The following is an 18,569-nucleotide window of genomic DNA, read 5'->3' on the forward strand; positions in this document are numbered from 1 at the left end:
AGTAGGGGAAATAAATACAATGATATCATATCCTAATGGGAAGTTAAATTAAAAATCATGAAGTCAAAATTATCCTTGAAAATCACTTAGATTGCATAGAAGGTATACTATACAGGGTTTCATATATACTATATGCATATTTTATATTATCTGGAGTAAGATATAAAAAAATGTATTTAATAAATAGTATTTAATAAATAGTACATATTTAATTTAATTTAATAAATAAATTTAATAAATAGTACATATGCAAGGTATCATTTCATGGTGAAGGGGAGTCAACAGGGCAAGATTTTGAGAGACATACACAAGCAGAAAATAATGAGAGAACAGACTCGAATCTTCTCCAGGGCATGCACTTTGAGTAGAAAACGATTGGGAAAAATAACTGCAACTCTTTACGTTATTCTCTCTCTCTCAATGTGTCAGGACTTCATTTTAATATACACAGAAGTCTACAATTAAAATCAGGAAGTAGAAAAAGCCAAGGGGAAAATATGAATGAGCGCTATTTAGATTCTGAAGGGATCAATCGTGTTCAGCCAAGAGAATAAAAAAGCCTTCATGAAAGAGGTATTACACTGATAACATAGCGGTTACAGTAGCATTTCCTAGCCGTGATACCCGGGACAAGTTTATTAATTTTTTTCTAAATTATTTGTTTCCTAATGAAGATGATGATAGGTCTTTTTTCGTGGAATTGATGGTCAATGTATATTTGTGGAACGGATAAACATTATTATTAAGTAAGCGGTAGAATAAACTCTTTCAAGTAAAATAACTGAATAGATAGATAGATAAACAGATTTTTTAAAACTAGAAATCATTTCAACTGTTTGTCTACTAATAATGCTTTGTAAAGATAAGTCTTCATTATGGAGGCTGATTGACTATTTGGAATAAAATTCCTTGTTTTCTCCTTTCCTTTCCTTTAGGTTCTACTCTTTGTTATGTGTTTATTCATTAAGAAGAAAGAGAAAAGAAAAAGGATCCCCAGGTTGCTATGGAGCAGGGCTGGGGGTGTTGGATATGGTGAAAACTGAGGTAAAGAATGATGATATTGGGGATCTTTCTGTGAAGAATGTGTTGGTGACTAAATTTTTTTGATAGCAATAAGTAGTATTAAGTTGTGTTTGGTTTCAGCATACTGTTGTCAATCAGTGACCTGATAGCACAGAAATCCCCAGTTGTTGAATTTTAGCTGACTCAGGAGAGTAGTCCCAGTTGGAAAATTAAAAGAAAAGAAATCTAATCTCCTAAAGCTTGGTGAAGCTTTCACTTAAAAACATTCCATTGTTGGATGAAGTAAAACATATGAAATAAGATTGATAGTGGGAATTTTTCTCGATATCTATGATACACAGTAATATTTTTCCTCTGGTTCCCTCTGGAATTAATTAGTGATAAACAGATGACTGCTTCTCTCATAATTGATTTTTTTTTAAAAGTATGGTTACTATGATTTAGTTGGCTCTTAGGAGTCTCCCTCACTCCCTGGCTGAGAAATTATCTTTATAAAAATATAAATTTAAATTTCATAATCAGTTTTTCATCTTGCCTAACATACACAATTGACAGATCAAAAATAAGGAGGAGGTGAGCAACTTAACACCGATGCTAAAAACATAGTGAGGCAAACATTTGGGGGAAACTGAAGCTTGTTTTGTTTCAGGCAGGAAACATCTGTGAAGGTTATTAAAGCTTAATCTGTGTTAGAATAATCATAGATCTTTCTATAGTCTATTATCTGATGACAGTAACAATAATAAAAATAATAGATCTTTTTATTCAATCTTATTGTGTGTTACATAACATACCAAGCATTTTACATATATCAACAAGACAATATTGTGGTCCGGCAGGTCTGTAATCTCTATTGGGCACCTGGGAATGTGGACACACTGAAAGATTTAGTAATTTCCTCAAGTTATAGTGATGGAGCTGGGATTTGAACTGAACCCAAATGACACTCAAAATCGGTCTTTTACTCACTGGTGGATAACTAGTTCTTGATGTTACTAAACTCCAGGAGGAGGAGGTAATCTTCTATCTTTAACAGGTATACCAAGATCGGAAACAACGCTGTTGGATCTCTGTGTGTCCTGACATGTCAAGGGAGAAAATAAGCAGCAAATATACTGCTATTCTCTTCCTCTAGGCCCACAGAGGGAGAGGGAGGTATAATCCACCATTGCCCCTTTCCCTTGAGTCCAGGCCTGGCATCATAATCCTTCTCAATGAAGGGCTCCAGGCAACCACTGCCAATTTATTAAAAGTTTACACCCCAATGAAATCTATTTGTAATTCCTGATAAAATAGATCCATTTTTGCAAGAATCACTCTTAATAAGGACAAGCTGGTGTAATGTCGAAAGAAACTCAAACTTTTCAAAGTCAACAACATTGCGTAATGCAATTTTGTATTCTCTATGAGTGTCCCAATTAATTGACAAGGCAATCAGAAAGATGTTGGTGAGACGGGATACAAAATATAGAATGAGTATTACTTACAACTGGAGAACTCCAAGGGGCAGGAGTGTTCATCCATTGGAAAGTTGTGCAATTGTAATTGGCATTCAGCATCAATTGTCAACCTGTATAGAAAGATACGAAACATAAATAGAAAGATTTTAGACATGGTTTTAAAAATATATATTAGCAAAAGTTCTAATGACCATTTCCTTTTGTTCCTTGAGAGTATACCACACATTCTTATTGGTAACATAAATTAATCCTCACTGAAGAAATCCACCAAGTCCAGGAGAAAATTATTTAAGACTTAATGTAGCCCACTCATTTTCACAGACCAAACAATAGTATCTCATTGACCTCAACTCCATTTATTCAAAATTTATGATCACGTGATTTTGTTTTTTGGGTAAATTAATTTTACAGGAGATTGCTCAGTGAATATATTTAACTTACTTAACAGAACAACCTGTTTTAAGAACTGAAGCTCATTTATTGTTTTCATGTAAATGAATGCTGATAATTCTCAGAATTTATCTGCTAATTAAAGCAGAACCCTCTGTTTGCAAGCATTTGTTAGCTGTTAGCTTTAAATTACTATTTGAGTTTAAAAATACCTATGTTTCACAACAAAGTATTTTGCATTCTTATGATGGAACTCTATGAAGCCATTAAATAGGATGTTATGAAGCAGAAGAATATCGAAAGGCAAGCCAGAAGTGTTAAATACATATACACAGACATATTAGCAAAATGTTTGCCAATGAGTCTCAATTAGTTTGCCTCTGGGGTGCTTATTAAACATACAGATTTTCTGGGTCTCAATATGGGCTAGGATTCTAGGAGGGAGAAAATTTAAGTGAATCTCAGATGTGTTGGCCACCTTGGAAAATGTATAAATATATTCTACAATTGTAACGGTGGTGGGTTGATGATTTTTAAAATCTCATATTTGTTAGCTATATTTCTTAAAATGTACAGATATCAGTCTTGAAGTAATAAAAGTGTTATTTTATGAGCATTTATTTATTTTCAAAGATTTTGCAGTTTAGCATAATTTTTAATTGGGGGAAATTTATTACTCTATGGCATAATAGAGCAATTACTGATCTTAAAACCTAACTAATAATCATTGAGCCCTTAGTTGTCTGTGAGGCACTGGGCAAAGTAAGTGTCCTCTTATTTAGTAAGTGTTTTTATGGCTTTACAGTACTGGAAGCTGTCCAAAGTCACAAAGCTAGTGGCACAGTTGAGATTTGAACCCAAGGTTATCTTTCTCCAAAGCTGGAGATTTTAATCATTGCTACTCAATAATTATATGCCCTTTCAAGGAAAAGATGAGTTTTATTCACAAGTGAATTATAATTAAATTTGACATTTTATTACTATAATTTCTCCAAATTAAACTGGAATTTATGAAATTGAAAACACAATAGGTTGCAGATATAAAAATAGATACATACATATATATCTATGCACACACACACCCCTTCCTAACTCATTAAAGATAAGCAATAAGAATAAAATCATCTCTCTATATAGATTAGTAACTCATTCAAACTTTGATTGAATCTCATGAGTGACGTTTTTGAGGTGGGTCCATAATTGAATATTGTAGTGATTCTGCAAATTAATAGAAGTTAAAAAAGGACTATCATGTTATGAGAGTAATAAAGAGACTTGAGATGGTGTGACCAACTTAATATTTCAAAAGCTAGACTGAGCTCTGATTTATTAGACAAATTTTGATTTCCACTAGATTCTAATTTCAGTCATTACCTTATCTCTATCTTAATGAAATCCATGATGAATACAAAATATATGCAATGAATTTCTTTTGTAATTGTGGTCATTTTTCCTAGTAACTGACGAAACTTTGATAAAGGTTTTCAAGCCATTTTAAAGTGCTATACTTTGTATGTTGATTGTCATATAAGGCATAAAGTATATGCTGCAAGGGCATTTAACATGAATCATTCTTGAGCTGGAAGTTCCAGGATACCAAGATCTAGAAGAATCATATTATTCATATTTTTACTTAGAGTATACACAGATAATTTTAATATCTGCTGGGCTTACTATATATCAGTGTATACATTAAGCACCTTACATATCACACCATTTAGTCCTTATAACAACTTTGTAAGATAAGAATCATTATCTCTATTTTATAGAAATTAAATGAAAGGTTAGAGTTTGCTCAGTTGTAGTACTACAAGAGTTTTGGGCAAGAGGTGAGTCATAGGAGTGGTGATGCCTTCTTTCCCAATAATATCCATCAATTCTCCCCCAATTCTTCCTCCTCTCCTTAAATGCCATCCTCAGCTGAAGACAAAAATAGGTGTTGGGGATGGGGAAAGTCAGACTTCAAAGGGAAGGAAGGCAATTCACAGGTAGGTGAAAAGGAGCAAACATTTTGAACACAAACGTTTGGTCACACAGAAATAGGAGAACACAGAGAGGAGGCCCAACAAACACACTTTTTCTAGGTTCCTTTCTGTCTACACCTGGTTCATGTCATGCTAAGGTGATAACTCACTTTCTGAGACAGATGTTTTTATTTGAATCCTTTTAAGCAGTCAAAAGGGAGGTAACAAGAAAAACTTTCTGAGTCTTGTTTCTCAAAAATAATCAGCTTAAAATAAGCCTCATGTTAAAGGAATACATTTTGGGGTGGCAAATTTTATTCCCTTGAGTACAGTCTATAATGTTTGCACAATGACAAAATCACCCAACAATGCTTTTCTCAGAACCTGTCTCCATTGTTAAGTGAGATATGACTGTAAAAACATCAAAATTACTAAATAAATAAAGCTTTGAGATACACCTTCTAGCACAAAGACCCCTGCTACGAGATAGCTGTCCCAAAGTCTTGTATATGGAAATTCTGGAGAGTTGCCTTATTTCGTACAGATAAGAAGATATAGAGCTAAGAACCAACGTCAGATTTGTCTGATTCTTAACTCTATGTACTTATTTATTATGTCGTTTAATAATATACTCTCATCAATAAGAAACTTCAACATAAAAATATTGTGAATGCATGTAAGTATGAAGTACTAAGATAATGACATAAAATAATTTAAGTAGAAAACCTCCCAAATGTTTCTTAATATTTAAGTTCAGAAAATAAAAGATATCGTAGGGGAGGAAGACATTTCCTCTACCCTCTCTGGGTTCTTCTGGCCAGAGAACGAATTAAACTCACATGAGACAGAATAGCAGGAGAAAACTAAACAAAGCTTTATAGCATATATACATGGGAGAGGCTCAGGCAAGCTGAGCAACTCGCCAAAATGGCTGAAGCCCCCACCTTAAATATCATCTTCAGCTAACGACAAAGGAGGATGTTGGGAGTGGGGGGAGTCAGTTACAGGAGGTTATCAGACAAGCACAATAAACAAATGCAGATTTAAGTCCTTGCCTTTGGCATTGATTAACCGTTTCTAGAGATAAGGGCATCCCCCTTCTTCCTGGTACAGAGAGGGAGACAACTTTACAGATGGAGATTTCCCTTACAAATGTAAATGTCTCTTAACAAAAGGGTAAGTAAATTCTACTTTTCAGTTGCTTTCCTGTCTGCAGTGTATTAAAAGCAACCAGCCCCAAATAATCCTCATGCCAAAGAGACATATCTTGGGGTGGCCAATTCCAGGCCCCCACAATACCCTCTTCACATTTTCCCAAAAGATGTTTATTCCAAAAATAGCCAATAAACTAAGTCAAATACCAATGTAGTGGGAAGCGGGTGCTGGGAGATGGAATTCATTCCTGGTATTTGCCATTGTGCAGCTAAAAGTGAAACATGTAGGGGAGACTTCAACATCAAAACTTTTTCTTTAGCAATGGTTTCCTTGGAAATGGAGACATTTCCAGGCATAAGAACTGGTGGCCCCAAGGATGACTGACTGTGTTTTAGTTCCCATATTTTAAAGTAGCAGTACACGCATATAAAAGCCAAGATTGGAGCAAAGAGTAGGAGATCTTACAAAGGTAAAGAAAGTTTCATGTCCCTGTGAGAAAATACAGTTTTCACATGAGTCGTCGAAAATAAATTCTGCCTATGGCTAGTCCTTTGAAAACCTCATTGATAACAGCAGGAAAAACTAATTTTGTGTGTTACATACTATCTTGATCAAACATGTCAACCCTGATGTAGGCTTGAAATTTCATTCATTCTTTTTGTTTTAAGAGAGTGTGGCTGATCTTTGTTTTATTCCCAGCAATTACTCCTTTCCTTTTTCAAAAGAATACCTTAAAGTGTAGAGCACTCGACCGTCATTCCAAATTCTCAGCATCCTATTGGGGGTGGTTATCCAGTGTGCATCAGCCTTTTTGGAGTTTCTGAAGAAAGTGTCTGGAATCCAGATCTTCCCCACCATATTGCTATTCAATCGGAGGACTTTAATGGTGCTGTTAAATTTCAGACGTCTGTCATACCATGTTTGGGCAAAAAATATATCAATTGTATATTCCTGTTTTAAAGAAAAAGATGAAATACAGCATTTTTTAACACAGTAGGATTGTACTGTAGAGCATTTGTTCTTTATACTTTCTTATCATTTTTGTTCTCATTGTTAATTTGAAGCAAGCTACTTTGGCTTTGACTAGTCCAAAAGAAAGCAAAAGCTTTTCTAAGGAGACTCATCCATCTTTTGTAGACAAGTTGATATTTTTATGAAAAAACAGATCTGTCTAAATGAATTCCAGCAAAAGATCATAGCCCTGATATAATCGTTTGCATTTGGTATTTATAGAACAGTTTCTCATGGTATTTTGGGCCAGCTATGCTTTGTTGTGGGTGCTGACTTGTGTATTTTAGGATGTTTAGTAGCATTCTTAGCCTCCACCCACTAGATGCCATTACCACTAACACCCACCCTCATCCTGACCCCAAATTATGACATCTAAAAGTATCTCCAGGCATTGCCAAATGTCTCTTGAGGACAACAATCACTCAGGTTCAGAACCACTGCTATAGAGTGAAAGAAAGTCCATAATACTCAAAACAGTCTTAGACTGGAGCTCTGGAGGCTTAGTTCCCTAATAATAAATAGGGATCCTAAAGAACCTATCTTGTTAGTTAGTGTGAGGATAAAAAAGGAAAAAGGAGAATACATATAAAGCGCTTTGCACTGTGTCTGGCAGACAGCAAACATTCAATGTAAGGTAACTTTTAAAAAATTTTTTACTATTACGCTTCTTGTTCTTTTCTCTAAATAAGAGGAATCCTTACTACTGTACTAATCTCTATCACAAAGCATATTCACAAAGATCTATGATGGCAAATGACTCTGTAATGATTACCCTCAAGTATAATCACTAAAGTGGCAAGTGATTGACTTTAATCAAAGAGAAGTAAGTGTGATGTGAATTCAGACCATTAGGCCTGGAGTCAGAACACCTGAGTTCTAATTTGACTATCATATTTAGTTATTATTTAGCATTATTTTATAATGAATTTAATCATGTCTATAAATGAGAAAATTAGAGGAAAAAAACAGCAGTTTTAGAATATGAGAGTTGAAGGATGGGAGTCATCTATTATTTCTAGTCCAATCCCCTCAACCTACATCATTTTATGATGAAGAAAACGAAAAAACAGGGAGACTATTTATTTGCCTAAGAACACACAGTCTGTCAGGATCAGATCAGAATCCTCTTCCTTTCCCTTGTTGGCGTTGTTCTGTGTTATCTCCTTGTACCTCTGGCTGCCACCTCTCATTCTAATTGACTGCATTTCCACTGGGGTAAGCCAGGCCCCTTTGTTTACTATTTAGTTCCATATTTGTCGTCTACAAGTAATGAGAAGGGAACCTGTTCTCTGAAATTCTGTGTCTACTAATTAGTGATGTGTCAGTAGATAGGGTAATTAAATAATTTCTGATCTACATTTTGGCCAAAAAAAAAAAAAGAAAACCTACAAAAATAAAAGCTTTAATAGTCTTTAAACCAGTGTTTCATAAACTGTAATCCTGGCACAGTAGTTCTGGGGACTAGTATTCCTGAAATTAAAAGTTCTAAGTTTAAATAAACTATATATGTAGTTTCTTCTTCTTAGATATTTACATTATAATGCTAAATATTCTGAGCATTTTAGTTGTAAAGAAGAAACAGTTGGTATTTGTTTAAAAGTTAAGTAAACTGACTTGCCTGGAGTAGGCAGGTGGTGGTATACTTTTTTATCACCTCAATTGAGAGTAATTAAAGTTTCTCATCTCTCTCTCTCTCTGACTCAACAGAGTGTCCTTATTGTTAGCATGGTAAACTATTTTAAACTTATAGTCTCACTAATGGTATGTTATGTTATGTTACAGTATGTTCTACTCTACTCTATTATAGACTTGAATCTAGTTTCTTGTTTCAGATTTGGAGAGAAAGTGTTATACAAGAACTAAGTGACCATTATTTACATCTACCGCACAATCTCCTCTGAGAAACAATTCTGATTTGAAGCAAACTATACCTTCTTCATACCATCAATATTCTAAAAAGTAGTGGAACACTATATTTTATTTCATAGTAAGCAATGATTATTGAATTATAAGAATGTAGCATTTTTACACAAATTAATTTTATACAAATTAACTTTACACAAATTAATTCTCATAACAAATCATAAAAAGTAATATTAGAACAGAGAAAAAAAGGATCTGAAAGATTATCTCTTCCTTCCAATTTTTTTTGTTGGCACATTCCTTGCTATTTCCCTGATACCACATTCCCTCTCTAATGTGTCAATAAATACACAAACTATTAGAAACTTACCATATTGATAGCGTTCACTGGACCAATGCTATTCACATACATGTCTGTGTGAATTAATGTTGGTTTCACTGTAAAGAGAACCATAGAGATATGTGCAAATGGAGAAGAACAATATTTTAACATTTTGGTCTTTGTTATTCCAGAAATAGACTTATTTTGCTACATGAGGAGTGATTTATTCCAATTAATTTGGTGCCAGTGACTAATTCACTACATTTAAATAGCTATTTGTTTTCAAAGAAATATGTCCTTTCGGGGGAGGTAAATGCAATAACTAAGCATAGTAGAGTTTTGAAATTGACTATCCTTTAAGACTACATAAAAATGAACAAATAAGAAAACAGTGCTCAGATTTTCTTCATCCTTCTCTCAGACATCCTGAATTTTACCATTTTTCCTTCAAGCTCTGGAATCTATTTGGGCATTGTAACCTGATTTGACCCATATAGAAAAAATAACTACTTAGTGACCTAGAAAAAATATGCATTAGAATCATGAAGTAGACATAAAGAGCAACAAGTATTATGAATTGATTTTGAAATATTGCACCCTGTTGATCCCTTTTATGACCACTTTATCCTCATAAACCTCTAGCCAACACAAAATCTATCTTCCTCAATGACTTAATGAATTCTGTGACTCATCAAATAATATGAGAAGACCATATGGAAACCCAACGCACACCTATTTGTCAAAGAGGACTGATGTTAAAAATCATGTAGTATTACATCCATGATGAAATGCATGTGCTCCATTTTCATTTAAAATTTAATGAACAAGGATTCATAATATCATTCTGGGCTTCAACTCAACAGTACATTTGTTTCATCTTTATTCACTTTCCTTGAAAGTGCCATGCCGTAATTCTCTGTGGTAGATTGAACTCATCACTAGTCCCTGCATCTACACCCTTGCCTTTACCTCATTAAGACTACTTCTCTGTCTCTGAACTTAAGGCTTGGCCATCTGACTTGCTTTCACTGATAATATAGGGACAAAATTGAGTGTGCCAGTTCTAATCCCAAGCATTAAGCCTCTTCAGCTTCTACTTTCTCTCTTGCTCTTTGTCGTTGTCGTGAGATACTCCTAGCTAGTCCGCTGATCCCAGGAGTAGAATGAGAGTACGGCTTTTCTAAATGAGCAGCCCCAATCTGGTTTAGCTTAGATTAGACTGTCCCCAGCAAAATGCTAAATAAATGCTCATTATCATATGCCACTGAGATATTGCAGTTATTTGTTACACAGTAACAGGTAACCAATATATCATTTCTTTAGCATTACTTACTTGTTTGTTTTTGATGTTACTTCATAAAGAAGTTGTCACTTTTCTTTGTTTGGGGGATCTAGGAAAATTTGAATTTCCAGCTCTCAAGCCTTACTTGGAAATCATCTTTCTTCATCATGAGCTTATCAATGCCCCTCCCACTCCCAGGCCTGAATGTTATTTATACTCTCTTTATCTATTTTTACAACACATAATGGAAGTATTATTTAAATCTTTCTGGTTATTGAAATATACTGATGTTTTCATCTAATGTGGTAGGTATGTTTGTTTCTATCTACATCAAACCACAGAAGACTTTAACATACCTCCTATATCAGGCCGAAGTTTATTGTCATATCCTTCCAGAAGGTTGTTTAAGATGACAGTGACATCACCCTCAGGAACTTTTGGAGTCAAGACCCACGTTTTGTTAGAAGCATAATCTTCATAGTCATCATCAGATTTTTGGCTCGTGAGGCTACAGAAACAAAAATATTGGTCAAGATACACATAGACGGCATCCAAGTTGACTTTTACTCACAGAGCACTGGTGGAACAGGTGAAATGAAACAAGATGACGGGAATGGGTTACAATGGAGTACAGTGAAAATTCTCACCTGAGGGTTAGTCTAGCTAACTACATTGCACAGATGTAGATGAAAATTTATTAGAGTGTACTTTCCAGTTTTCCAGAATACTCTGTCTTCTCATCTATAAGTACACCACGTTTTACCTGCTATTTTTGCCTTTCCATAGTAGATGTTCTTCCTGTCCACCTGCCCAACCTCATGAAGGAGGTATAAAAAAAATTATTTTTGTGAAAGCAATGCTTAAATGATCATAATGTAGTCTAAGAATGCAGGCATAATGTCTACTTCTTCCTCCTTTGAGAAGTTAACTTGCTCCAACCTATTAATGAAAGTAAGAGACTGATAATTAGATTCACTCCCACAACCCGCCAGACAAGCCTCTCCCCCCTCAATTGAACTGCTAAGGAGAGCTCAGTCTGGCTGCCTCTTCTTCCCCCAGGGTGTGTGTGTGTGTATTTTTTCCCCCTCACTTGCACTGAAAGCAAGGGCGGTTCATTTATCTTTGATTGTTAAGAACCTGTTACTATGAAGAAAAATGGACTTATAGACTTTAAACCACTCTTTGTTACAACAAAATTTCTTAAGCTGGAAACTAACTCTACTGGTTAGTGTACTGCCGTCGTAGAAGTGAAATTACCTGATTTGAATAGTCAAAAAGCACATCACATATCATGTGATTCAGTTTTCTAAGCTCAAACCTGTCAGAAAACCCCCACAATCAGGCTGGAGGCTAAGGCTGACTTTGGAAGGATATTGGAATTCCTATAGGTTGACTCTCCCCCACTCCAGGTTCCAGCCTCTTCTGACCCCCCCCCCCACACAAGATGATTATATTTTCCACATCTAGGGGCAATGCAAAACCTTGCAAAAGCTGCCATTTTCATTTTTATCAACATTCAGTGACTACTGGTTACTTCTGTGGTTTATGGTGAAATTAAAAAATATAAAATTTCCCATCCATCCCCATCCTCACCTTCAATTTGTTTTCCAAAATATATGGTATAGAATGGATTTTGTCAGAAATCAAATCACTGCCACATTACCCTGAATAAATATATATGTATATATAATAACCTATATTTATCATCTTTCTTCAAGCATACTCATTCACCAAGATATACATATATGAAATATATGTATACGTGTATATGTGAGTATGTATAGATAAATAGGTAGATAGACAGATAAATGATTAAATATGGTAGAAGAAAGCTGATTACATGATGAATCTGGTTTGAGAATGAGGATGGGCAACTTAGTAAGTGGAGTAATCTCCTCTTTTTCATTCCTTTAAAGCTTTATGAACAGGAAACATTATAAAAATTGAGCCACACATCTGCATAAAACCGGGCACAGCCAATCTTACATCTTGCACATCAGTTAGCACAGAAACTTTAAACAAAATTTGAATTTCATAGAGCATCCATAGACAGTAGGATGGGCTGGACAAAGCTTCAATCAGCTCTCAGAGAAAAAGGCCTCAGAGCAGGCAGAGACCAATTCTCTGCTAAGAAAATCTCTCTTGGGCCTCAATTTGTCATTTCTCTAGAGCGCTGCTGAACTCTGCCTAATCGGGTTCTAATCCTGTGACCCAAATCTTGCTAATTTAAGAAGAAAAAAAAAACACTCCCTGACAAAGAAATTTCCAAATCTCTCCAATAACTGATTGAGAAAAAAATGTGATTGGCCCTTTGGATGTCATTGTAATGAAATTTTACTCCATTTAATTTGTTAATTCAAAAACGCCTTTTCAAAAAATTCTCCCCCTCTTCCCCTCCTGCCCTCCATGTGTGTCTCTCTCTTAGACAAATGCTCCCTATTAAAGTTTCTTCAAGCAAAGGGGATACATATTAAATCATTTGGCTTGCTTGTTTCTAACCCCTCCTCATACAACAAAGAAATGACCCAAGCATCATGATGCTACATTACTGTTAGTACTGTTATCTGGCAGACAAGGAGGGAAAATACACTAGTGAAAAGATAAGGGATACTTGCTTAAAAGGAATACTATTTTCCAGAATTGCACCAATAATTCTCTTAGAGTTATCATCTATTGGATGCCAAAACAATAATCAAATAGATCATGTCACATGAAAGTGTCAGTGACAGATTCTGCCATACTTCTGATGCCAACTTGGCCATAGAGAGATCAGAGTAGAAAAATTAAAAGCATGCACTTGGGAGTTAGAAAGAACCAGATCTGCTTTCTTGATCCATGCCTTGCCTCTGTCACTTACTATTTTATGACCTTGGACAAGTTATTTAACCTGGCTAAACGTCACAATGTTCTCATCTTTAAAGTAGAGTTAATGCTAGTATTCATGTCATATTTTTGTGCAAGGTTAAGATAATACTTAGCACAGTGCCTGACACATAGCCCCCAAAACAGGTCCATTATAACTATTGCCATAAAGCGACCGCTGATAGATTTATAACAACGGCTCCAACCACGTAACTAAAATCTGAATCCACAGATGTTTCTTCCAGGCTTTTATCTATTATGGGCTGAGAAGAACTAAAAACAGATGTTTTCCAGGAAGGAAAATAATGACCCCCTACATTATAAATAAATGAAGTTTTTATTCTTTAGAGTTTCCCAGCTGTGGCCTAAATTAATAGTATTCCTTCTAATGCATAATCTGGGATTGTTTCCAGATTTGTCTTAAAAAAATAAAAAAGAACCTCTCTCATTCAGTGTTGGCTGCTTCTTTCTCTAGGATTCTTTGGAGTCAAGACCTCCTTGTTTATAGGTGGCTCTCTTGGGATACTGAAGTCTGATAAGGCGTTCTGTGGAACTGTGAACTCCCTGAGAATGCCTGGGCAGAAACAGGTTGACAATGACTCAAGAAAACTAGCTTAACAGTTGAGTGGGCTGAGAGTAGACATGAAGTTGGACTTCTAGCTAAAGGCACCTATCTGAACACAACAGACTTTGGAAGCAATTACCACTTCTTGCGCCCTTTAGGTTAAAAAATAATGTTATAAAGGGAAAAACTGAAATTGAAATTACCCTTAAATGAATTTACCATAATGAAAAACATTTTTTGTAGTCTGAGTGATAATTTCTGAAAGACACTGCCAGAAATGGTTGTAAAGTTTTCATTTTTGAAGGTTTCAAAAAATTGTTAGAAAGTCGTCTGACTGAGAGAGCTGGACCAGCAGCATGAGCATCGCCTGGGAAATTGCCAAAAATGCAAAGCCCTGGGCCCCACCTGGATCCTGAATCAGAGTCTTTATTTTAACAAGATCTTCAAGTGATTCATGCACATATTAAATTTTAAGGATCTCAGAAGCCAGCGGTGCTTACTCTTGGGGTGGGTGGGCGGTATGTGTGTTGAGTGGACTCTTTAAAAAACACAGATTCCCAGTTTCCTACTTCATATCTTCTGACTTTGAATCTCCAGGTTGTAAATTAGATTATTAATTTTTATTTTCACCTTTACAGTTTTACACATGGTTTGAATTTATGCAGGATTACAAACTTGTAATGAGTTCATGTTATAATCAGAAAGAAATATGAGTTTTACTTAGGAAAAAAGTGGCTTTTAAAAACAAAACAAACACTAGATAGGCATTGTTCAATGAAAGGTTGCTCTCAATTATGTAGAAGATCCTAAATATTTGAATTTGCGTACATATTCTAGATATTTCTCATTGTGAAGATTAATCATGCAGTTCAAAGAATTTTAAATTTTAATTCAGGTATCTCAGATTTCCACAGATTCAATAAAGCTCTGAGTTTTGTGGGGGGAAAAAGTCGAGTCATTGTGTTCTCCTAGGGCAACATAACAGCAAGCATTTTGATGACATATAAAAACATTTCTTTTCGTTCAAGTATCTTCAAATACCTTGGTATTTGCCATCATAAAGAAAGAATATATATTTTTCTTTCTCTGACACAGATAGGCAAGCAGTTAAATAAAAAAAATTATTTATATACTTGAAATATTTTTAAATTATTAGTACTTCATTCCTTCGTACCATTAGTTTCACTAATATTTTGTCGGTACAAGTTTTCGTTTACTTTTATTTTATAGGTACAATGAGTCAAATACAGAGTAATTTATGTGTCAAAATACATCTCCCAAGACATATATATCATCAAAATGAGACCTTTGGAGTCTTTCTATTAAAACTTCCTGTGCATTTGATTTTCTGCTCTATTAATATTATCTGTCTCATGAATCTGCACTGTTTACATAACATAAATCTCTATTCCTTCCTTTTACTGCACTCACAGGGATCCCCTGGTACCCCAAATTCTCATCAGGCTACAGAGTCTAGTGGGAATATCACACTCTAGAAGCATCAATAGCAGAAGAATGTGTTGTTCCTTATATCACCATGTTATCCGAGACTGTTGAGTTCCAGGAACCTGGCCAAATTCCAGTACCTTTTATAGCGTCCTTTCTGCCTACAGTCTTTTCTTCTGTCCACCTCCAAACCCAGTATTTGACATAGCTTATTCCTTCTTACCTTTCAATTTTCAACACAAACAGCACGTTCTCGCAGAGGCCATCCCTGACTGTTTTATCTACCTTTGTCACCCACTCCACCCTTTATGTCTTATAACCAGTCCCTTGCTTGTTTGAGAGCTTTTGTCACAATGCATATTTATTGATTTTCTCATTGTCTCTTTCCATTACTAGACTGTAAATCCATGAGTGCATGGTTAGTTTAAGACTTGTGGAAAGAATCAATACTTTTGTTAACTAGTTTTCCTAAGATAAATAATAATACCAAGAGTAGCTACTGTTAAATATTCACTATGTGCTGGGAATAACTTTAAAGACTTCACATACGTTCTCCCACTTAATCCTTAAAACAGTGATATTCCTATAATTATTCCCATTTTACAGATTAAGAAAAACAATGACATTTACCAATAGTCATTTCAGTTTACCAAAACCAAATGTTTAACCATTATGTTGCAAGGCTTTGAAAAAGGAATTGGGGCCAAAGAATCTGCTACTGTACATTCCTCCAAAAATAAGATCATCCAAAATAAATGGTTGCTCAAGCTCATTTTCCCTTAGGAAAATAAATTAGTTTATGCCCGAGCTCAATAAAAGTATGGCACCTTCAGCACGAAGTTAATAACATTCAAATTTCATAAACTTGCCATTGCAAATACCAGTGATTTGATCTCACCACCCTGAGGAGTGAAAGCAGAGCTTGCAATTTAACTTAATGGAGATGATAAGCTGCTTCACTTAAACTCTTTTTTGGCTTGGAAAGCAACGCACATTGCAGGAACAAAGCATACGTATAAGCTAATTCATTTCAAAGGATGTCCTCCAGCCACTGCAAAAGCAGGAAGAGAGGACTCCACTTTGTACTGTCCAGGAGGACTAGGAGCCCTTGAGGGACACTGTGATGGTGTTCAGTGAGCAGGAGCACTGGCGCACCAGTTGCTCTCTCATATAGGGCCTTCAGTGGCCTGTGGAATTCTATACCTCCCGGTAAGGACATGTAAGAGAACTGGCAGAATCTGTTGGGAAAGTTGCTCAACGCACAGGTCTGTACACATGAATGTATAGATGCAAAGAGGGTAGAGTTAAGGTAGGGAAGTAAATCCCTAAGTGTCAGTACTAACAGTGAATTGTCCTACTTATAATGACTTCCTTGGCTCATACCTAGTTCAATTTTTCGATATTAGGCTAACAGCTGTCAGTAAGTGTAGTTATTTTACTGAGTCAATTATCAGATGTATATATCTCAATGTTTAAAATGCAAACTGTTTATTTTATTAGCAATCACCAATGAGCTCTATCGAATAAATGGCTGTGGGATTTCATTAGCTAAGATGAATTTTATTGCAGGTATCAGAACATTCAGACTAAATTGGGAGGCACTGGCATATATAATTTTAAAGCCTGATGTAGGATGAGCTTCCTGGTGCTTTGAATCAACTTCTCAACTCTGTATTAAAAAACTTAGTTTCTTACTATCTCTCCCTCTACTCCCATGAAGTCAGCTTCAACCGATAGATGGCTCGACTATATGGTCACAATATTGGGATATTTAGGAAGACAAGGAAGGAAAATGTGGAGAAGGCAATCACTACAGTCACTGGGGCAGAAGATGCAAACAGGGAAAAACTATCAATGTCAGGGCATGTACTAGGAATATCACTGACGTCCATCTTCTCTGGGTTAGTACTCTAACTGTTGTGTTGTTTTTGTTGTGTGTTTGTTTTAACCTTTCTTAAATAAAAGTGGGAGAATATGGAGCAGCTATGACTCATACACTGTGGGCAAGTACGCATTTTGGCATTATCTCCTAATGATGATCACCCGGGTATCCTATAGCCCAGAAAGTCTGTCCTTAGATTTATTCTAAAAGAAACATATGCACATGTCTACTCAAAGACACGTACAAGAACATTCACAGTTGCATTACTGGTAATAGAAATGAATAGAACCCAAACCAACAGTAGAATGGATAAATAAAATATGGTATATTCACATACTGAAATATTATACAATAATCTAAATTAGTGAGCTAATGCTACATACAGCAAAATGAATTTGAAAAACAAAAATTTGAGCAAAAGATGCTATACGTACACCCATATACGGTATGTTTATGTTTATATAAAATTTAATAGGCAAAATTCAACTATAGAGCTCAAAGTTAGAACAATGGTTACTTTGGGGAAAGAAAAAGGGGATAGAAATCGCAAGAGATATGAGGACATTTTCTGGGATGTTGGCAATATTTAATTCCGTACGTGGTTGGTGGTTACATCGATTTTGGGCTGATTCATTGAGCCTTATTTGTGTCTTATGCAATTTTTATACATTTTACTTCACAACAGCAACAAAAAAATTGAAAAATTAAATTTAGGTATAAGAGTTAAAAGCAGAACATTAGGTCCCTGAGGGCAAGAAACGTTTCTCTCTTCCAAAGTGTCGTTTTCTAAAACTTTGCAAGTGCCTGACAACTGACAGACACCCAATGAATACTTGTCAAAATATTTAATGAATCCATGAGAATATGGGTTATTTTTAAAGGTTCAATGTTTGTGAAAATTAACTTGGTAAAATTCATTCTCTTCACAGATGTGTGTATGTAACAGTTGCAGTTAATATTAAAATGAGCTGCCTAAATAACATGCCACCGCATGATTGCCGTCACTCTCGTCTTTAAATGCTATTGACTCCTTGCATGTGAAAACTCAAGTAACAGACACTGAAAATATTTTTTTTTAGGTTGAAAATGAAATGAGGCCAAGGTTAACCCAAGAAAACAATTTCAAAGTCATCTCAATTGTCTATGGCTGTCGGATAGAATAGAAATAAAAGTGTTGATGCTAAATTGTAGTAAGAAAGAAATGTCAGTGAATACAGGAATTCTTAAGTTGTAAATAATAATTATAAGGAGTACTAAACTGGCACTTTCCTAATTTATCCCTTTATTTATAAAGCACTTTTATGTGATTTTTTGACAAATTGATATAAATAGTATTCTCAATTT

General features: G+C 35.2%; 1 protein-coding gene across 2 annotated transcripts in view; it reads right to left on the reverse strand.

The window, feature by feature from the left end:
- GABRG2 (gamma-aminobutyric acid type A receptor subunit gamma2) overlaps positions 1 to 18,569 on the reverse strand; it is a 100,392-nt gene that overhangs the window by 59,783 nt on the left and 22,040 nt on the right. For both annotated transcript variants that reach the window (XM_070232630.1, NM_001433549.1), the window contains exons 2-5: positions 10,827 to 10,978; positions 9,237 to 9,304; positions 6,723 to 6,943; positions 2,511 to 2,593 (exon numbers count right to left, since the gene is read on the reverse strand). In XM_070232630.1, the coding sequence (XP_070088731.1) occupies positions 2,511 to 2,593; positions 6,723 to 6,943; positions 9,237 to 9,304; positions 10,827 to 10,978 (524 nt within the window). The remainder of the gene's footprint in view (positions 1 to 2,510; positions 2,594 to 6,722; positions 6,944 to 9,236; positions 9,305 to 10,826; positions 10,979 to 18,569) is intronic.

Source organism: Equus caballus, chromosome 14 (assembly GCF_041296265.1).
Source record: "Equus caballus isolate H_3958 breed thoroughbred chromosome 14, TB-T2T, whole genome shotgun sequence".
NCBI classification, from domain to species: Eukaryota; Metazoa; Chordata; class Mammalia; order Perissodactyla; family Equidae; genus Equus; species Equus caballus.